The sequence below is a fragment of the Cebus imitator genome, unplaced genomic scaffold, assembly GCF_001604975.1.
Source record: "Cebus imitator isolate Cc_AM_T3 unplaced genomic scaffold, Cebus_imitator-1.0 Scaffold265, whole genome shotgun sequence".
In the NCBI taxonomy this organism is placed as follows: Eukaryota; Metazoa; Chordata; class Mammalia; order Primates; family Cebidae; genus Cebus; species Cebus imitator.
This window is the reverse complement of record NW_016107580.1, coordinates 1,051,683-1,074,346: the sequence shown is the minus strand read 5'-3', so window position 1 is coordinate 1,074,346 and position 22,664 is coordinate 1,051,683. Positions and strand designations below refer to the sequence as shown.

At 42.5% G+C, this 22,664-nt stretch overlaps 1 protein-coding gene across 1 annotated transcript in view; it reads right to left on the bottom strand.

Moving 5' to 3' along the window:
* Positions 1-1,397: 1,397 nt before the first annotated feature.
* The window catches only part of SBF2 (SET binding factor 2), a 489,013-nt gene continuing 467,746 nt past the window's right edge, over positions 1,398-22,664 (bottom strand). Inside the window, exons 33-40 of the mRNA XM_037728439.1 lie at positions 19,801-19,927; positions 14,271-14,398; positions 12,564-12,797; positions 11,370-11,474; positions 8,715-8,908; positions 7,955-8,042; positions 3,794-3,925; positions 1,398-2,814 (exon numbers count right to left, since the gene is read on the bottom strand). Coding sequence (XP_037584367.1) covers positions 2,716-2,814; positions 3,794-3,925; positions 7,955-8,042; positions 8,715-8,908; positions 11,370-11,474; positions 12,564-12,797; positions 14,271-14,398; positions 19,801-19,927 — 1,107 coding nt within the window. The 3' untranslated portion in view covers positions 1,398-2,715. The remainder of the gene's footprint in view (positions 2,815-3,793; positions 3,926-7,954; positions 8,043-8,714; positions 8,909-11,369; positions 11,475-12,563; positions 12,798-14,270; positions 14,399-19,800; positions 19,928-22,664) is intronic.

Below are 22,664 nucleotides of genomic sequence, written 5' to 3'. Positions count from 1 at the left end.
AATTTTATTTTTGGCTTACAGAACCCAGTATCCTTCTCCCTTTTCACAGCTAAGACCTGAGAAATGAAGGGCAGGCATCCAGACACTGACACTGTGAACACAGCTTCTACTCAATCCCTAATCCCAGTGCTTCCCTCCTCACTGAATCTCAGGGACATAGCAAAGCATAATGGTAGCTGTTGAGATGCCTAGGACCAAGGAAAGGCTTGAGGGCCCTTGGCTAATCAGCATGCTCTTGAGACTGAGGAGAACCGAAAGCTCAAGAGGGATATGTCACTGTCTCACCTTGAGCCTCAGTGGCTCTTTGGGGCCCTCTTGCTTAGCTCAGAGGACTCTGGATGTCAAAGGACTTAAAGGCTCAGCCTTGAGATGAAAACTTGCATTCTCTGTTGGCTACATGAGGTAAACTCATGGGCTTAACAAAGGAAGTATTGTCTAGAACCGAAATCATTGATCATTTGTGCTGTTTAGCAATTCCCTGAAGCAGAAAAATCTGCTGCTCAACCAGACTTCAATGTCTCATGCCTAAAATTTTCACAGATTATTAGCATATACTGTAGGTGGTGGAATGTACCCAGAATAGTTAAGGGACTTAACCAATTTCAAACAGCTTATTAGAGGCAGTGGTAGTAGTGGCAGCACATGTGAGAATCTTGGCTTCAAGTCTCTTACCTAAACTCTGCAGAAGTGTGTCTGGAACCCAGAAGCTCATGCTGGCATGTCTAATATCCCTGGTTACTTCTTGAGCAGTGATGACATTAGGAGAATTGAGGTACAAAGTGGGTCATGCTTTGTTTTATTCTTGAACCTTTAGTCCCATGTATGAATCCTGAGTGTTACTCTCTTGAGTGCTGTGCACTGCAGAATGAACTTTTATTTCACAGTAAATGAGGGATGCTTTTTTTAAGAAATAAATTTAATTCAAGGTGGTTAGTGAATGTAAGGCAATGTAATGCCTTCATGAAAGTTAAAATAATCCAGTTAAAAAAGAAGCACTGTGTATAGTCTCAAATAGCTTGAAGGTACAATGGGCTCCATATTTTACAAAGTACAAAAAATTATTTCATATACAAAGAAAAATACAAATAATGTGCAAAAACCATTTTCACAGGTGGCAATTTATAAAATGGAAACGATAGAAAAGTCCTTCATACTTATCTCCAAATTTCTTATATATTAAGACAGTTCTATTTCCTAGTGTGTAGACAATTTTAAATTTGAAAATCTTATTTATCTTTTTTTTAATATATATATATATATATATATAAAGAAAAACAGGGTTTCACCATGTTGGTTAGGCTGGTCTTGAACTCCCGACCTCAGGTGATCCGCCCGTCTTGGCCTCCAAAGTGCTTGGATTACAGGCGTGAGCCACCACGCCTGGCCTCTGATTTTTTTTTTTAATCAACAAAGAAAGTATTTTTATTTTTTAAAAAGGGAACCATTTCACTATTGAAATTTTATGAATCAGTTAATTTATATTAAATTATAAGCAGGCTATCTGAAAAACAAGAATGTAGAAATCATATATACACATTTTTGAAATATTAGTTTAGTATTTAACATATTAACATTTCAAAACAAATGCAATGATGTAGCTACCTATGACGCCAGCTGGTGCCAGTGGTTGTAGCAAAGACACTGTTTCTGTTTACCATGAGCAAACAGCATTTCTTGGGTCTTAAGCTAAACAAACACAAGATCTCAAAGTAAAGAAAATCTAAAAACAGTTCTTATTTTTCATGTGTAGAAGTGTAGTTTGGGTATCCAGTCATGCCACAGTGTGACTGTGATCTACACAAGCCCTTGTCATAGATGTGTGTGGTCCTAAATAGCTGGTCTCTGTCTTTCCAACATCTTCACTTCATTAGGAGTTCAGTGCAAGTGTTTGTTTTGTGAGTTAGTGCATTCAGCTTTTTTGCATGTTATTTTGGGAAAACAACAACAACAACAACAAAAAAAACAAAACAACTGTCAGGAAGAAGAAAATACATAAGAACACAAGGCCCTGGATCCTCAGAGCATCTCTGGTCTAGAGAATTCAGTGTTTTGGAAGTAGTGTTTTCCTCTATTGGGCTAGTCATTGCTGCACCGTTCCCTGGATAATCTTTTTCCATCAGAATAATGATGTGTGCTCCCTCTTTGCCTGGTACTGAGCAATGACATCTCTTGTTGTGAACCCCAATGGCAAAGCAGGGACCACGGAAGCACCTCTTGGGAGCACCAGAGAACTGAGCATTTCAAAGGTCAGGCAGTACAAGTAGATTCCTCTGATAGGAAACCTAAGTCTATGTAGAATATGAGACAATCTTGGAGTGTTTTGATTTTTGCTTGTTAGACAGCTCTCCAAGGAAATTATGACCTTGGAGAACAAAAAAGGATCTATAGCTTTAATGAAGAAGGACCCAAGTAGGTGGAAGCCATTTTGTCTGGGTGAGGTTCACAGTTTTGGCTCAGGAGACATCTGATCACTAACCACTAGACCCTGTTAGAAAAATTTAGTGCAAGATACAGGGAGTGCATGGGGCTCTTGACCAGACCTGTGTGAAACAACTATCCAGGTTAAGTAGAGATCGCAACTGCTGCAAGAGGGGACTGGGCAGGAGAACCTCGGGCCCTGGAATAACTTGTCGTCAGCTCCTCAAGGATTCATGCTTGTTTTCTAACTGGCAGCATACGTTCTTCTATTTCTTCTGTGTGGGTTGACCATGGGCATCAGGCATCAGAGATACAGCTCTGGATCCTGTCCATCCATTGCTGGGCACTCTGTCCATCTTGGGCACAGAAGTTATACACACGTTTGCTGGTCTTGAGCTACAAAACCAAATGACAGAGAACCAGAGATGAAAGTCAGGGCTGTTTTATGGCTTCGGGTAAGTGGTAAATCAATCCCTGTGACCTTCCCTTTTCCATACTGTCCGAGAACCTCTATGAATTCTTCTTTCTCAACTACCATACTGTCATTGCCTTTACTTTTCTGGTCTCTAGAGTCATAGGGGATGCTGACAGAAGGGTACTGGCAGAAAAAGAAGACACACTGGGATTGCCTTGCTTTGCATTTTCTTGGTGTCTTCTTTGACTAAGGAGGAAAAGTCAGCAATGAATGGTGCCTTTAACCTCTCCCATGCACTGCAACAATGCACTAAAGGTGAGGGAGCTCCTTGTGCTCCAGGGGGATGCCTGAGATTCATCCACACCATAAAGTTGGCCTTTGTGTCCCCTTTCTTCAGTTGGAGCCATATTAGAAGCCCACCGTCAGGAAAATGGTCTCATGGCCTGAGCAGGGCCCTAGAAGATGACCTGTGCTCTTCATGAAACCCTGCTTGACTCCCAGGACTACATAAGTCTCCTATTATGTGGCCTATAAATGCCCCATGGCCCACCGAAGGGCTGCTGAAGATGTTAGGGTAGATAGTTATCATATGTGACTAAGGACAGTCTTTTATGGATGGTCAAGCATGAAGACCACTGAATACATCTGAATACATCTGCTCTTGAAAGTAGGTGGTGACTGAAATAACTAACAACATTTAACAAGGAGTTCATCTGTTTCCATGCGCGGCTGGACTCCTTTTGCACAAAGCAGTATGCAGCTTTTCTGAGCCACACAGACAGCAAGAGAGGATAGCCTTGGGGGTCTGTAGTGCTGAGTTCAAGCTCTGGAATAATTCCCATAGCCAAGGGGGTCTGTCATCCATTTCAGTCACCACCAATTCCTCTGAGGGCCCCGTAATTCTTGGAGACGGAAAGATGTGCAGGCAGAGCCAGGAAAAGAGAAGTAAGATCAACTTACATCAAAGAAAGCCTTGTCACTTGTATGCTTTGGGGCTCCCATGCTGGGGCCAGCAGGGATGACCATTTCTACTTCCGCCAGATCAATGTGGCCTTTACAGCTCGTGTCCTCACCTGAGTCATAGTATCTCAGCTGGGACCAAAAGGATACAAAAATGAGATATGAGAGATACAGAAACAGAAAATGACATGGCTTTTCAAACTGTATTTGAATACCTTCCTCTGTACCTTGGTTATATATGTTAAACTATGCCTGGAAGAATACACAAAAAATTAATAATACTTATTGCTTCTAGGAAGAACTAGGTGGCTTGGAGAAAGCATTGGGGAAAGACTTATGTACTGTTTGAAAATCAAACAAATAAATGTATTATATCTTAAAAAATAGAATTAAGACTGGGTGTGGTGGTTTACGCCTGTAATCCCAGCACTTTGGGAGGCCAAGGTGGGCAGATCACTTAAGCCCAGGAGTTTGAGACCAGCCTGGGCAACATGGTGAAACCCTGTCTCTACAAAAAATACAAATATTAGCCAATCATGGTGGTGTACACCAGTAGTTCCAGCTACTCAGGAGGCTGAGGTGGGAGGATTGTTTGAGCTTGGGAGGTCGAGCTGCAGTGAGCTGAGATCATGTACTCCAGCCTGAGTAAGACCCTGTCTCAAAAAATAGTAGGTCAACTAGCAACTGTAAAAAGTAAATGTAACATATAAAAAGGGGGCTAATGGTTAGTAATACATAGAATTCCAGAAATTAAGAAAAAGTCTAGTAGAAAAATGATCAAAATATCTCAACAGGCAAGTCACAGAGAAATACAAATGACCTATAAACATCTGAAAAGATGATCAACTGCCGGGCGTGGTGGCTTATGCCTGTAATCCAAGCACTTTGGAGGCCAAGGCGGGTGGATCACCTGAGGTTGGGAGTTCAAGACCAGCCTGACCAACATGGTGAAACCCCATCTTTAAAAAAATAATAATAATAAAAAATGAAAAAGATAATCAACCTCATTAATCAAAGACAAGTAAAGGACAATAAATGAGATTTTACTTTTGAAGTGAGAAATATTAAAAATGGCTGATATTATCCAGTAAGTTACTAGATAATCTCAAATACTACCAGTGTGAATATAACTGGCTAGAAATTTTTTGGGGAACACTTTGGCAATGTCAACTAAAATTTAGAATGTTTATGCCTATTGAAATACCTTTCTCACCTTTATAAAGTAGTCTTACAGAAGTTCTCTCCCACAAGCATGCAAAGAAACATGTATGGAGAGGTTTCCTCTAGCTTTATCAGCTAAACATTGGAAAAGACATATTTATCTTTCATGCTGCAGTGAATACATTAAATGACAATTCATCAATAAATTGGAATACTATACAGCTTTTCAAAAAGAATACAGAGGATCTATATGAGTTTATATAGAACTCATATAGGAAAGCTGTTGTTGAAGACATTTTAAAAATCAAGTTCCAAACAGCATATAGATATAAAATGATTTTTGAAGAACACAATGAATAGCCTGACTACACTGGGGACTTGGAGATCTGTATGAAATGTTTGAATGTGGCGTAATAAGCATGTATTGGCTTTTGGAATAAGAAAAAAGAAAAAAAGTCAAACTGCTAAGGAATAAGCCTTATTGGGCTATAATCTGTGGATTTTACTCCCCAGCATACATGACAGGAAAGCGTCTGGTGCTTCTGACATTGTGGTTCTGGCCTGAGACTTTTCTCTGTGTCTCTTCTCAGGCATTGTATGAGCAAGGCTAAATGGAAAAACTGTATATTTCATGTTAAAGAAGTCCAGAAGAAGGCCGGGCGCAGTGGCTCACGCCTGTAATCCCCGCACATTGGGAGGAAGAGGTGGGTAGATCACGAGGTCAAGGGATTGAGACCATCCTGGGCAACATGGTGAAACCCCATCTCTATTAAAAATACAAAAATTAGCTAGGCATGGTGGTGGGCGCCTGTAGTCCCAGCTACTCAGGAGGCTGAGGCAGGAGAATTGCTTGAACCCAGGGGGCAGAGGTTGCAGTGAGCTGAGATCGCACCACTATACTCCAGCCTGGCGACAGAGTGAGACTCTGTGTCCAAAAAAAAAAAAAAAGTCCAGAAGACCGGTAAGAATGCAGGTATAATTTGATGTAATCGTAAATTATAGAAAAATTATGACATTCTCCTATGTTATATTTAGAAGTTCAATGGAACTTTTTTTTACATAATATAGGCTCTAGGATTTCAGAGTGTGGCTCCCTAAAAGGACTTCCATTTGTATATTTGAACATAAATTCTCTATATTGTCTCACAAAGACTCTGTAATTTTTTTTTTGAGATAGGGTTTTGCTCTTGTTGCCCAGGTTGGAGTGCAATGGCGCTATTTCGGCTCACTGCAACCTCCGCCTCCCAGATTCAAGTGATTCTCCTGCCTCAGCCTCCCCAGTATCTGGGATTACAGGCATGTGCCACCACGCCTGGCTAATTTTTTGTATTTTTAGTAGAGATGGGGTTTCACCATGTTGGCCAGGCTGGTCTCGAACTCCTGACCTCAGGTAATCTGCCCTCCTTGGCCTGCCAAAGTGCTGGAATTACAGGCATGAGCCACCACGCCCAGCCTTACTCTGTAATCTTTATGAAACTCCCTGAGCAGAAAAGGCTAGTCCCCAAAGACAGTCTTCATTTGGAAGGAGTCTTCTAGATGCAGGTCTGACCAAAGCACTGTATAGGAGTAACAGTTCAGGTCTTTCCTAACAGATTCCATTTTATAGATAAATGCATTGAGAATGAAAATGTGTAAGACTCAGCCTCAAGGCTAACTGGTCAGTTCCAAGGTGGAGTAAGGCCTGTGGTCGGAAAACAGGAGACAATGCAGCTTTCAGTAATGCAGGGTGCAGAGTTGTTGGAGGTGTGGGTAGGAATCGCTCTGCCTTGAAATCACTGGAGTAAAGACTATGATGCTAAGGATTGCAGAGACTGCTACAGGAATAGCTAAGAACCTAACAATAGGCAAAAAATGTCTTGACATAGTCAGCAAGGTCCAATCTAGTATTTGCCCACAGTGGATTCCAAGTTTGGGTGGGCGCATCCACTTCTGCCTCTTTTGGGGCCCTTTTACTTCCCTGTTGCTGCCATCTTTGAAGGGTAACAGTGCCTTCTTTAGTAACCAGTACGGAAATGGGCACAGAGGTGGTGTTCAATGTTTGTAGAATAAATTAATGCCCTCTGTTTTGAATGGATACTTTCTGCTTCAAGGATGAAAGTAACCAGTATTCTGGGTATTATTCATAGGCACAGGCTTATATGTGCATATGGTATGTATGCAACAGGCTGAAAACCTCAGGAATCCCCTCCTCTGGGGTTTTAAGAGCAGGCAAGAGATATTTGAACATTAAAAAAAAAAAAAAGTTGCCGGGCGTGGTGGCTCACGCTTGTTAATCCCATCACTTTGGGAGGCCGAGGCGGGTGGATTACCTGAGGTCAGCGGTTCAAGACCAAGCTGGCCAACATGGTGAAACCCCGTCTCATTAAAAAAAATAAAAAAAAAAAATAAAATGCCACTATAAGTATGCTAGCAGTCACATTCTAAGATGCCATCAATTTTTAGATGATGAACTGAACTGTTAACAAGAAAGTGCTGGGATTACAGGTGTGAGCCACAGTGCCCGGCCCCATCTTAAGTTTTTAATAAATAGTTCTTGTTATTAATTTAAGAACATTAAAAAAAAAAAAAAAAAAAAAAGTTATTGCTGTAATCTCTGGGCTCAACTGTTGCTGCCTCCGCCTGCATGTACCAGGCCAAGCTACTTGGGTCACTTCCTCAGAAGGCTAGTGTCCTTACTCAGGGACATCTACTAAAAATACAAAAAATTAGCTGGGGGTGATGGCGCATGCCTGTAATCCCAGCTACTTGGGGGGCTGAGGCAGGAGATTCACTTGAACCTGGGAGGCAGAGATTGCAGTGAGCCAAGATGGTGCCATTGCACTCCAGCCTGGACAACAAAAGTGAAACTCTGTCTCCAGACAAAAAACGCCTCCAGACTGCATATGAGAGGCACTAAGAGAGCGGTGTGTACATGAGGAATGTATCTCTCTGCTAGAGCCACATAATAGCCAGGGACTGCGCCTAGACAGAAGTAATTTCTTTTGGCTTTAAGAGTATTACCTGATGTTTTGTTACATCCAAAACAAACCAACGGGGCTTCCAACCTTTCAGCAAAGCCCCTCTTTTATAAAGCGTTCCCTCAAAGGACCTAGAAGAAATGATGACAGGAGAGTTAATTTTGATTTTCACTTAAAAAATGCCGTTAAGGGGAGGGGATGTTGTTTTTGTCAGTCTCTATTTCCCCTAGATGATCCAAAAAAGGCCAATAAAGGTTCTCCCCGGATTTTTCCACTAGACCTCTGGAGAAAGACTGCTGCTTTCTGCTGGGATTACCACATTTGTGAGGCTTGGAATGATTAGTAGCCATCTTTCGTGCCATGTTGGGACTGATGTAACACAGACAGAAAGAAAAGCAGAGCCAGGAAATGGACAGAAGATACTGTGTGAGAAGCTAGCATACTCTTGGCTGTCCTAGTTTATGTGAGTAAAGTCCTTTTTGCTTCGGCTAGCATAAGCTGGATTTCTGATGTTTGCCACTGACAAAGTGCTGGCTAACACATATTCCCTCAAATACTCTGGCAGACATGAGATAAGAGCCATCAGGACTCAACTACAAATAACTACAACCTCTTGGCATTATTTTTAGTTGTAATTTTTTTTTCTTTTTAAAGAAACCTCTAAAACATTTTTAAAAACATTTAAAGCAAATCCATTTAAAGACCATAAAACTGCACAGGCCTAGCTTATTGAGGGACCTGTGGTTTAGCCTCAAGTGGTATGGGGAAGTCTTCAGCACACCAAGCAATGTTCAGCATGTCACCTGTTTTCGTCATTCTTGGATGTATACTGGCTATAGAGCGTGGCTGCTCTTCGCTCCACTCCATTGGATGGGGAGATGTTGGAATTCTGTTCCTCCCCCATGCTGCTGTCTGGGAGATGTAGCAGAGACCTCTTCTGATAGGAAGGCAGATTGGTAGACACAATTCCTGGGGACCTCGACAGGTGTCTTTGGGACTGAAAAAGAGGACAGGAACTAGGAAAGCTTTACAGACACTTAAGCCACCCACTAGAAAATTTCATTTACAAGTATTTATCTCAAGGAAAAAAAGTAGACCAACGGGCAAAGATAATGTACAAAGATATCAATCCTGGAGTTAGTCATTTATCATTTATCATGGTAAAAAAACTGGAAACAATCTACACATCCATTATTAGGGAAGTTAAACAAATTATGACATTTCCATACAATGGAATTCTAGACAGTCATTAAAAATGATGCTGCTATGGCCGGTGGTAGCTCACAGCTGTGATATCAGCACTTTGGGAGGCAGAGGTGAGTGGATCACTGGAGTCCAGGAGCTTGAGACCAGCCTGGGTAACATGACGAAACCCCATCTCTACAAAAACTACAAAAAAGTGAGCAGGTATGGTATGTGCCTGTAGTCCCAGCTACTCGGGAGGATCACCAGAATCTGGGAGGTTGAGGCTGTAGTGAGCTGTGATCATGCTACTGCACTCCAGCCTGGGAAGCAAAGTGAGACTCTATCTCAAAAAAAATAAAGATGATGCTGGTTTAGGCCGGGCATGGTGGCTCACGCCTGTAATCCAAGCACTTTGGAGGCCAAGGTGGGCGGATCACCTGAGGTCGGGAGTTCATGACCAGCCCGACCAACATGGTGAAACCCTGTCTATTTAAAAAAAAAGATGACGCTGGTTTATACACAGTGACAGATGGAAGGACATGTATGCCAACGTGGAGTAAAAAAGAAAGCAGGTTTAAAATAGTATGTGTAGTACATTTCTTTTATATGTGGGTTTATAAGAATAAAACAAGTTTGACAGCATAGTGGTTTACTTCTAGATTATAAATTGTGAGTAATTCTCATCTTCTATTTTATAACGTTGTGTGTGCTCTTTCCAAAAAAAAGAACATACCTTTCATTATCAGAAAAAAATAAGCTATTACTTTTCTAACAAAAAAGCATTAAAATATCACCTACCTGTTGTCTGTCTGATAACAGCTCCTGAATTGCTATTTGAGGGTAAGAGACAGAGCCCTAGATGGTCTCTTTTTACCACAAAGGTTTTCTTCCACCCTCCATTCTTCCTGACCTTTCTATAACAACATCTAGCCTGCTGACCTCTTCTTCCTGAACTGTGCTTCAGAACACTCATCTGTCCTAATATTCCTTTTGTTGCATTTGGAGGCAGTCTGATGTGGGTTTGATCATCATTGCAGCTGTATGATCTCTGTGCCTGCTGCTCACGTAGGAGAGGGAACGCCACTCCCTCACAGTGGATAAATAAAATGGGAATAGGCCGGGCGCGGTGGCTCAAGCCTGTTAATCCCAGCACTTTGGGAGGCTGAGGCGGGTGGATCACGAGGTCAAGAGATCGAGACCATCCTGGTCAACATGGTGAAACCCCGTCTCTACTAAAAAAAAAAAAATACAAAAAAATTAGCTGGGCATGGTGGCGCATGCCTGTAATCCCAGCTACTCACTCAGGAGGCTGAGGCAGGAGAATTGCCTGAACCTAGGAGGCGGAGGTTGCGGTGAGCCGAGATCGTGCCATTGCACTCCAGCCTGGGTAACAAGAGTGAAACTCTGTCTCAAAAAAAAAAAAAAAAAAAAATGGGAATGTGTATATGGTACTAAGCACAGACCCTTCCACATATTATGTACTTGATAAATTTCTTAAATCAGAAATAGGAAATGGGGTGTAAGAAGCAGAAAACAAGAATATTTGGTTTTAAAATATTTTTATGATCAAAGTTTTTTTGTTTGAGACAGAGTCTTGCTCTGTTGCCCAGGCTGGAGTATAGTGGTGAGATCTCTGCTTACTGGAACCTCCACTTCCTGGGTTCAAGTGATTCTCTTGCCTTAGCCTCCTGAGTAGCTGGGATTACAGGCACGTGCCACCACGCTCAGCTAATTTTTGTGCTTTTAGTAGAGACAGGGTTTCACCATCTTGGCCAGGCTGATCTTGAACTCCTGACCTCATGATCCACTCGCCTCAGCCTCCCAAAGTGCTGGGATTACAGGTGTGAGCCACCACGCCCGGCAATAAATGTTTCTTAAGTGAGAAACAGAAAAGGGATTATGAACAATAGAAGGTAGCATATTTTGTTGTTTTAAAATACTTTCTCTGCAGCAAACATGGTCTTGGCATTCCCCTCCTCCCTCATGTGGTAGAAGATCAGCTGAAACCACAGAGGCACTGAGATAGAAAAGAATCCACTAATTTCCCCTGGATTCAGGGTGCTGAGACATAAGTATTATGTCACTGTGGTGAAGTGAGACACTCAGGAAGTATTCAGTCATTTGGAACTTTCTGCCCTGGACCCACAGGGCATGACCCTTCCCCTTCTGGACATAAACCCAGCTGGGTCTTGTCACCTGTGGCAGTGGGCTCCACCTGATTTAACACCCTCAGAAAGCTCAGAAGTAGCTCTCAAGGGGCACTGCCAACTCACGTGATCTGTTCTTGGTTCTTCTTTAAGGTCCACGGTTACCCTTTCCCACAGCTGCTGCCACTTCTCAGGTGCTTGGTTCAATTTGTGCTCCAATTTTTCAATTTCCTGCCAAGAAATTAAAAGTTTTTCAATAGATCAGTATTTCATGGAAATCAGGATGTGCCCCAAAGCCACACTGCTTCTGTACTAGGCCCAGATGAGCAGCATGGCCAGAGGACAGTTGAGGAAAGTGGTGGACCTGGGCCTCAGAAGTCTCCCAGCCAAGAATAGTGGTGACAGCCGTAGCTGGTATGCCACACTGTGGCGAAGATGGTTTATTAGGACCTATATCTAGGCCTTTTGGTACAGGATAGCTTACATACTAGGACGTGAAATATGTATCCCAGACATCTGCACTGTTGGGCAGCCCGTGGGAAATCTGATAGCCAAAGCAAGAGGTCAAGCACTGGGCCTGTGGCCCAGCCCTAACAGCTGAGGTAGATGAGAAGTCTGTCCTTGACAGGAGGAACCCCTCAACTCTGATGATTCAAACCAGATGTGGAAAGAATGAACCAAGAAATACCCAAGGAAACAGATATCCCTTCTGACAGAGAAGCTGGAGATCAGAGCAACTGCCTCTGTGACAGTATGACACTGAAGCATACTCTTCCTGGTCAGGAAACCAGAGGAGAAAGACTCTTCAGGAACTGTCTGGCCCCTGTCAAGGCTCAAAGCTATTCCTCAGGCTGGCTACTGCCAAGATGGGTTTGTTCTGGAACATTCCTTGCAGAAGATGGTTGGTAGCGCTCCCATCAGGCCACTGAAACTACCCACACTTCTGACCAGAGGAAGTAAGCACCCACAAAAGCCACAGCCAAGGCCTGACTAAGGCTGCTCGGGCAACTAAAACAGCTGGGAAGCTGCCGGAAGGAGTAAATTGCTCCATTTGCTTGATTGCTTCCTTGTAATGCTGGAAAATCACTTTTATTGAGACTCTTTTCCAGTAGTGAAGTCTGGTCCCCATCCCCCCCCCAGCCCATGATAGGGAGCAAATCTGTTTTCTTCATACTGGGAGGGTGCTACCATAACCTTAGCCCATAGTAAGGAAAGCCATGTTCTGAAGTTTGTAAACCATTCTTAGCTTAGCCTGGTTTCTTTGGCCTTGTGCCTCTGGCGCCCATGGTGCCCCTAGGTGTGTATCTACAGTTGACTTACACTGAAAAGGCTGGTGAAAGCATCAGGCTGAGTACAGCTCACATCATCATAGCATGGCCACACTGTTCTCCTCTGGCTCCTGGGCCCAGCTTCTCCAGCCAGGTCAATGTCTTCGGAGGGGAAGTGCTTGTGGGTTAGCATCATCCAGTCATAGGAAGGGCCTGTGGACAGGGTCTCTTCTGTGTAGTAATCCCACTTCTTGAGGCTGGAGACATTTACACTGGGCTTCAGGGCCTGTTAAAAAAAACAGAAATACAGTTTCATCTTGAACCCAAAGTACCCCAAGCTCACTGTCAGGCAAGCCCCTAACATCTGTAGAGTCCAGGGGAGGAAGAGTGTGAATGGAGGTTCAAATACCATATGTCTAAATATTTAAAAGTCATACATCAAAATAAATTATTAAAACAATTTTCAATCCTCCTACATTGAGAAATATAACTTCCTAATGACCCAGAAGGTCAAGTTTAATAGAGGATTCTTGGATTCCTTGGAACTTTATACTAGCAAGTGGTGGCACTAGGTGAGCTGGCCCCAGGTCCCAGTCCTTGGCCTAACTCTTCTTCTCCCACCCGTAACTTATATTCTAAGAGTCTTACATGAATGTTTATGTATACCCCAGCCCACAAAGTCAAACTCTGTCCACTGTCAAACCTGCCACTTTTCGCCATTCTTTGGACCTTGAGGTCCATGCACTAACTTAGTAGACCGACTTGGAGAAGTAGCCTGGTGGGCACCCTGAATTTGGGCAAGGAATTCTGAAGTACCCAGTACATGGTTTAGATGATGGAGGGGGCATTTCGGCATGTACCATTGTTTTCTTGTACTCCTCACTTCATGAGGATGCAGCTGGAGGAAGGCCAGACTAGGGTTCTATGATTGGAGCCCAGGGAAGGGGACTCTCTTGGCCCTAAGTAATGGTGGAACTGCTTATCAGACCAGTCTGTTCCATTCCAGAGCATGTGTTATGTAGATGTGCATGGTGGGGCACAGTTGTTATGTAGATGTGCATGGTGGGGAGATATGTTTTCCTTCTTGGGCTCGGCTCTAAACATCTCTGCTTCCTACAGGGGTCCTTTCACGGCTTTGGTATAGATGGACTTAAAGAAACCTTTTCTAAGGTATTTTAAGGTTTTTTAGCTTAGAACACCTGTTGATATGTCAAATTTTGTTCCTTTTTTTTTTTTTTTGAGATGGAGTTTTCACTCTTGTCGCCCAGGCTGGAGTGCAATGGCATGATACTGGCTTACTGCAACCTCCGTCTCCTGGGTTCAAGCAATTCTCTGGCCTTAGCCTCCCGAGTAGCTGGGATTACAAGCGTTTGCCACCACACCCAACTAATTTCTGTATTTTTAGTAGACACGAGGTTTCACCACATTGGCCAGGCTAATCTCGAGCTCCTGACCTTGGGTGATCTACCTGCCTCGGCCTCCCAAAGTGCTGGGATTACAGGTGTGAGCCACCGTGCTCAGCCAAATTTTGTTAGTTCTTTCTTCCTCGGGAAAGTTGCCTTGCTTTGATTCTCTAGAAGTTTTCCCTTCTAGGTTTTGGGGGCCAGCTCCTCATTTTTGTGGCATTATCACAACCCAGACATATAGTGTCTCAAACTTTGAAATAGCTTTTTGGTATTAAACAGCTTACATATACTAAGCTAAGGAAAACTTAACACAAAATTTCAGAAAGTGAAACATAAATGATTTCTTACTCTACCTCTATTTCCAATGGTGAATATAAATAATTAAAGAAAACGGGACTCCTCTTGTGCATCCTGTCAATGCACTCCCAAATACAGATTCCTTTTTTGGCATGCTTTTCTCCTTTATCATCAAATAAAGTTCCTGTAAATTAAAAAAAAAATCCAACAAAACAAAATTAAATAAACACTTTGCCTAAAAAAGTATGGTGCCTGTAGGAGATAAAAAAGTGGAAATGTTTTTCATGGCACTAAAAACAGCAACATTTGTGTGAAAACCTTAGAAAATAACTGCAAAGCTAAAGACAGTAATGAATTTCATAGCTATATAGGGAAACAAATCCAGATGGAGGAAACATCTGATAAAGTTTGCCTCAGCAGCCAGCAGTCTATCATGACTCTTCCAACCCTCATCCTGCGTTTGTATCTAGATTCAAAGAAGTCCATGCAGGAGGCATTCTACAGCTGTCAAGAGAAAATGGAAGGACTTCAGAGTTGATTTGGTGAAACTCAGTAAAAAACATAATTTTATGTTTCTGTTTTAAGTTGTTGGCCATTTATCAGGAAGCCATTTAGAGTGTTCTCTTGTTTAGCAGTTTATATATACCGCAGATCATGGTCACTGACACTCTAGATGACAGAAGGGTGTAGTCTGTGTCCTTGGTTGACTTAAAAATAAAAGCAGAACTTTTATACATTTTTCAAATAGTCAGACTATTACTGATATGAGCCCACCTTGTTTTTAATATGGAGGAAAATGTGTTGGGGTGAGGCAAAAAATATTTCTTTAAAAGGCCAGGAATGGTGTCTCAGCAATGCTGTCTTGTTTGGAATGAAGTGACTCAGTCAAAATCAACATGCATTTTACCAATTTATCAGAAAAAAATGTCTCAAGCCCAAGATGGCATAAAATTCTATAATATATGGGGCCCCTAAGACTAATGAACAGTTTCTTCTCTACCTTTTAACTGCGGAGTCCAGTGCAGTAGTTCTCAACCTTGGTCATACATTCAAAAAACCAAGGGCTTTAAAAAAAATCCCAATGCCCAGGTCTCATCTCAGACCAATTAAATAAGAATATCTGGGGATAGCCCCAGATATTAGTTATTTTAAAAGCTCAAGTGACTCCAGGCTTGGCACAGTGGCTCACGCCTGTAATTCCAGCACTTTGGGAGGCTGAGGTGGGTGGATCACAAGATCAGGAGTTCAAGACCAGCCTGACCAACATGGTGAAATTCCGTTTCTATTGAAAATACAAAAATTAGCCAGGTGTAGTGGCACATGCCTATAATCCCAGCTACTCAGGAGGCTGAGGCAGGAGAATCGCTTGAACATGGGAGGCGGAGGTTGCAGTGAGCAAAGATCATGCCACTGCACTGTAGCCTGGGTGACAGAGTGAGAATCTGTCTCAAAAAAAAAAAAAAAAAAAAAAAACAGTTCAAGTGACTCCATTGTCCAAAGTCGCAACTACTCTAGGGGTTGCAGTAAGATTTTGAAAGCCACCTTGTGTATTGTTCCATTTGGCGCCATGAGGCATGGATTAGACTGAAGGGCTGTGTGGTAGTCAGCTCCAGTTGAAATAGGCTTTAGGCACCTTTGTAGACAGTAAGCTGAAACCAGAAGAGGAGATGCAATACCTGGCCCTCTGCTCCTTATGGCTGTTGTAACACCTTGTAACTGGAAGAAAGTCCAATGGACTTTTTTTACAATATCCATATGGCTAGCTTAGGGCAACATGTACACATATAAGAACACCTTAAAAACAGTGCAAATCATCAGACAGCTAGTACCAAATCCTATCAAATTATAACCCTATAATCTAATATGTAATAATCAACATACTAAGCTTTTAGGGCACAGGAGAGTTCATTGTGTTTAAGCTTTTCTGATAAAATCTTAAAAATTATGAGTCGGCAGGGTGTGGTGGCTCATGCCTGCAATGCCATCACTTTAGGAGGCCGAGGCAGAAGGATCACTTGAGGTCAGGAGTTTGAGACCAACCTAGTTTACATGGTTAAAATCAGTCTCTACTAAAAATACAAAAATCCACCAGGCGTGGGGTGCTGGGCACCTGTAATCCCAGCTACTCGGGAGGCTGAGGCAGGAGAATCACTTGAACCCAAGAGGTGGAGATTGTAGTGAGTTGAGTTCGAGCCACTGCACTCCAGCCTGGGCGACAGTGTGAGACTCCATGTCAAAAAAAAAAAAAAAAAATTACTGATGAATTCTACCAGCAGTGGTTGAGATTACTTACTCTCCACTTCATCATCTTGGCAGATAAAGGGTAGTTACCACAGCTGTTCCTGAACAAGGTTTCACTGTAGGCTTGATAACTAGCGCATCCACCAGAACACAAAAAGGAACAGACCTCAAATAGGCAACCTAGTCTGGACTAGGGACACAAAACTAGGCTTCTTTGATGTTAATTAGGTGGGTGGCTTAACATCCAGAGAGGGGACAGGGTAGATGATTTCTACTAAAGCTTCAGCATTGACATTCCAGCACTTGAAATGCATGTTTGTGTGGCGGTCTTGTTTTTGAGACAGGGTCTCACCCTGTCACTCTGGCTGGAATGCAGTGGCGTGATCTCGGCTCACTGTAGCCATGACCTCCTGAACTCAAGTGATCCTCCCACCACAGCCTCCTGAATAGCTGGGATTACAGGAGTGTGCCATCACACCCAGTTAATTTTTGTTTTTTGTAGAGATGGGGTTTCGCCATGTTGCCCAGGCTAGTCTTGAACTCCTGGGGCTCAAGCAATCTGCCCACCTCAGGCTCTCAAAGTGCTAGGATTATATGTGTGAGCCACTGCACCAGCCTGTGTTCATGAGATTTAAGAGGAAACATGTTTCATAGGACGTAAATGCTTACATTTTCAAATAATCATGATAATCTTTCAATATATACCAAATCCCTTTATTCACATCATTTTATTTAATCCTTTTAACAGCCCTGTGTGATAGGCACGGCCACTATCTTTGTTTAGTTTTTCAGATGAGGAAACTGAGACTCAGAGATGAAGTAATTTACCCAAAGTTACTGACATTTTCTGACCCTTGATCCATGGCTCTATACGTGGGACCAGTGGTGGGTCTCAGACTTGGCAGCATAATGGCCTTACCTGGGTAGTTTTTTTTATTCTTTATTTTTGAGTCAGGGTCTCACTCTGTCACCCAGGCTGGAGTGCAGTGGTGCAATCTTAGCTCACTACAACCTCTGCCTCCTGGCGTCAAGAAATTCTCATGCCTCAGCCTCCCGAATAGCTAGGATTATAGGCATGCACCACCACGCCTGGCTAATTTTTGTATTTTTAGTTGATATGGGGTTTCGCCATATTGGCCAGACTGGTCTCGAATTCCTGGCCTCAAACAATTCACCCACCTTGGCCTTCCAAAGTGCTGGGATTACAGGTGTGAGCCATCATGCCTGGCCTCACCAGGGGAGTTTTAAAAGCTGCTGATGCCTGGGCCTTACTATCACAGATTCTGATTTAAGTGGCTGGGGATGTTGCCTGGACCTTGGATGCTTTAAAAGCTCCCCAGGTGATTCTAATGTTCAGTCAGGTCTGAGAACCACTGCACTAGACCTTGTTGCTTCTCTAATGGAGAGAACCATCATCTGCTATGGGAGAAGCCTTGATCTTTGGCCACATATGCACGCTGCTAAGGTAATCTGCTGATCAGCTTAATTTAGCAAAACAAACTGCTTTATTAAAAAAAACAAAAACCTAGCCTGGGCAACATGGCAGAACCCTATCTCTACAAAAAATATAAAAATTAGGTGGGCATGGGGGCATATGCCTGTGGTTCCAGCTACTCAGGAGGCTGTGATGGGAGGATCACTTGAGTCCCAGAAGTGGAGGTTGCAGTAAGCCAAGATCCTGCCACTGCACTCCAGGCTGGGAGATAGATAGAGCGAGACGCTGCCTCAAAAAAAAAAAAAAAAAAAAAAACCACAAACCACTCCCCCAACAAAAAGGCAAAAACCTGCATTTTACTCCCACCAGTATTTGCACATGTTGTTCCTTTCAGTGATAAAGCTGAGTGACATGGTGGTCAGGTCAGTCCACTTAAGACCAGGCCTGGCCAGGTACGGTGGCTCACACCTGTAATCCCAGCACTCTGGGAGGCTGAGGCAGGCTGACTGCTTGAGACCAGGAGTTTAAGACCAGCCTGGCCAACATGGTGAAACCCTCTCTACTAAAAATACAAAAATTACCCAGGGATGATTGCATGGGCCTGTAATCCCAGCTACTTGGGAGGCTGAGGCAAGAGAATCACTTGAACCTGGGAGACAGAGGCTGCAGTGAACCAAGATCACGCCACAGCACTCCAGCCTCAGAGACAGAGTGAGTAAGACTCTGTCAAAAAANAAAAAAAAAAAAAAAAAAAAAAAAAAAAAAAAAAAAAAAAGAAAAGAAAAAAGAAAAAAAGACCAGGCCTAGGGCATTTGTAACCAGCTATACTTGATACATGGTATAAAGATGCTTAAGAAATTAAAGTTTCTGATTGTGATGTGAAGAATAAAAATTCCGTGAGTCAACAAAAGTCTGGACGTATTAACAGGATGGGAAATTGTCTCACCAGTACTGTTTCCCTTATCAAAAGTAGGAACTATCATACTAGACAATTTCAGTGGCATGCCCTGAAAAGCAGTATTTCCTGATTTCCGATTTTAAACTGACAACATCAGTAAATATTTTCTTGGAATTAAGAGTCTTCTTTATGATATTGAATACATATAATGTATTGAACAGAGCTGATTTTTGTTTGCTTAACAAAAATCGTCATGCATATCCTTTCTTCCTCTTCCCCTGTAACAGTAACAAAAGAAAGAATGTAAAATCCCCTTGGGAAATGTTTTTACAGGGGCTGACTTTCAGAATCTACTAATTATAATTATTATTGCTATTAAAGTTAATAGTTTATCACTATCATATGTCTAAAATTTACTGAGTGCTTACTATGTGCTAGTGACCATACTAAGAGGCTAACTGACTGTGTGAAGAGTTTACAACTATTTCCTCATGTGATCATCATGGTCCTGACAGGTGGGGTGCTATTACTGTCCTCATTTTAAAGATGAAACTGAGGCTCAGAGAGGTACTTAACCCCTCTCCAAAACATTCAGTTGGTAACTGCCAATGCTGGGATTTTACGCTGGTCTATTTGCTCCTGAGCACAGGGCCTTAACTGCTATTCAAGCTGCCTCCGAGGGCCAGGTACCCTTCCTACTAGAGTGCATCAGGGTTGGAAAAACTATGAGTCAAATGTTTCTTCTCAAACAGTGTGATCACTTTGAGGTATCAAAATAGTAAACATAAATATGTTTACAAAGGTGCTATAGGAATGATCACCTGCCAAGAGCTAACATGGTACATAATTTCAGAATCTGGCCACTTATCCACTCTCCTACATTCATAGGTCAGAGTTAAGCCCTAACTCAGCTTGTCACTCTTTGGGGTAGTTACATTATTAGGATTTTCATTAAAAACATGCAGAACTAATAAAAAGATAAAACATAAAACAAGGGCATACAAACACATACCGTGCTCTAATCTTTCATAGTCTGAATCCAGGAGAAATGTTTTAAAGCGATTAGATACATAGTGGAAAGCCAAGAACTTTAAGTAATAGAGATTGAATTCAAACTCAGTTGGATACTGGTTGTGAACCTGAAACACACAAGGCAAAGAAAAGAGTAAGAATTAAATAGAACAAAAAGTGGAAGCTTAACTGAAACATGCAGGAGACTATTCATTCACTCCACAAATACCTGAATCCCTACCATGAATAGAGATGGGAAGGGAACCAGCTTTTCCGAGCACCTACTGTGTGCCAGACACTAGACGAGGGTTTTTTAAGAAACATAATCCATTTAATCTCTACGACATAGCAAGAGAGGCATTATTATCTCCACTTTACAATTGAGAAAGCATAGGATCAGCAAGATTAAGACATTTACCCAATAACAGTAAACATTAATTAGTGAGACCCAATTTAATGTTTTTTTTTTAACCTTAAAAAACATTAAATTTATGTAAGCATAGTGAGCCCAAATTTAACTCTGGCTTATTAGGCTCCGAAGATTCTACCCCACTCACTACATTACACTGTGTTTGACATGTGATATATATTAACATAAGTTTGGTTCTTGCTTTCCAGGCACCTGTGGTGTAACAGTGTGACATACAACAAGAAAAATTGTTCTTACAGAAGTTTGGCAATGAAAAGGACTGAGAAGAGAAGGTGGTGGCTTAAGGGGACAGCAAGAGATGTTTTCTGGTCAAAAGAAATGTGTGCATGTCTGAAGGCAATCCAGACAGTTGGTACCTGGCAATGCTGGGATTTTGCCCTGGTCTGTTCGCTCCAGAGCACAGGGTCTTAACTGTTATTCAAGCAATCTGGAAGGAGCCAATAGAGAGAACAAACTTTAGAAAAATTTGTTAGCTAATAACTAAGAGAGTAAGATCCTGGAAAAGCAAGAATCAATGAGGCTCGGGGCTAGATTTAGGGAACAGCTTTGGAAACAAGGATGGATGAAAGGTAGGCAAGAGAACGGTAGTTCAAGTGCCAAGGGAAAGGGCAGGAGCTAATGTCTTTTAACCCTAATTTTTCATCAGTAAATTAGGCAGTGAGGTCACCGGGCACAGGAATAGGAATGAGGGAATGACATGGGAGGCAGAAGGCTGGGCAAAGGTTGGAATGCTCGTTGAACTATAGCGTGCTTTAGGCAAACTGTATACAGACTGTGGTGCCATCTCACAATGGCAGAAGGTAGGCTGATGACCCTGTGACACTCCCCACTCCACCTTGCAATCTCACCTCTATATTTCTCAAACAATCTCTCATGACCAGCTAGAAAATTCTGTTTGGCTGAAATAAGTTCCAATCATAATTATACTTGCTTAAAAGCTGGTTCAAATGAACACTACAGGCAAGCTGTCTAAAAGTCAGCATTCCCCTCCATGTTTAATTTGGCAATATGGATCTGTACTTAGTCAGCTGGGTCGGCCAGAGCGAGTAGGCATATGTGTAATATGTTGACCGTCCAGTGGACAAATAGGAATTTAGGTCATGATCTGGATATCACTGATTTATCAAAATTTATCATCTGGTTAGGAACCTGGTTTTCTGTGACGATTAAAGGGCTTTTTTCTACATTTTCTTACTGGCTTTTTAATTGAACTAAAATTTTAGCTTGTAAGTAATACAAAACAAAATGGATTTTAGGAAGATGCATTAAAAGAGAGTTTGATTCCTGTGCAGTGAGCCTGCAAACCACGGAACTGCTTCCTTGATGTGAGCCAATGCCTTCCTGTTGCATCGCATCTCCAAAAGACAGCAGAGCTTTCCATGGGCCCTGGCTCTGAATGGCTAGGTAGTGTGCCATACTCCAGGATTTTAGAACTATAAGCATTAATAGTGCGAGTTTTCTCATCAGTGAAAATGAAGGGATAAGATATCATGGGTTTCCTATGATCATGCAATATGAGAAACTAATTATAAAGGCTGGCTGGGTGCAGTGGCTCACAACTGTAATCCCAGCACCTTTGGGAGGCCAAAGTAGACGGACTGCTTGAGGCCAGGAGTTTCAGACCAACCTGGGCAACGTAGTGAGACCTTTTCTCTACAAAAATTAAAACAATTAGCCAGGTGTGGTGGCATAAGCCTGCAGCTCCAGCTACTCAGGAGGCTGAGGAGGATGATCACTTGAGTCTGGGAGTTCAAAGCTGCAGTGGAGCCATAATTGTGCCACCGTACCCCAGCCTGGGTGACAGAGTGAGACCCTGTCTCTGAATGAATGAATTAATGATAAAGGCTAACCTTGAAGAGTTTATAGTTATAATAAAAGAAGCAGATCTGACATAATTAAGGATCAACATTAAAAAATACCTTTTATTTCCTTGTTTTGTTAGCCCTCTATGTGTATCTCAGTAGTTAACCATGTCCCTTAATAACGCAATTCTCATTCAAATGCTTGCCCCTACTGATACTTATGCACAGCAAAGATGGCCCTGGGTTTGACTCTCCAGTAGGCCTGGTTCTCTGGTCTTCCTGGCTTCTTTCTTAAGCCTAGCTCAGACCTTAAATTTCCCCCTCAACCTGTCCTGTAATGCCATACAGAGCTCTCCAGTCCAAGCTGTTGCTTTGGAATCAATAGTCCCACACCCAAGGAGCCAGTGATGGAGAGGGGGGTGACTCAGACTGTGGGTGCTGGGACAGAAGAAGGGGACAGGGCAACTGAGGATGGAACTTGGTTCCCTACCATCTGAGTCTTGGGGCAAAATCTGCAGTGTGCTCAGGCAGGGTGAGCTCCAAGGACAACTGCCCCAACAGCCCTTGGAATGAACCTTCAGTAGTCACAGGCCTGCCCCTCACTCACTGTTTCCAGGGGAGGAAGAATTCTAC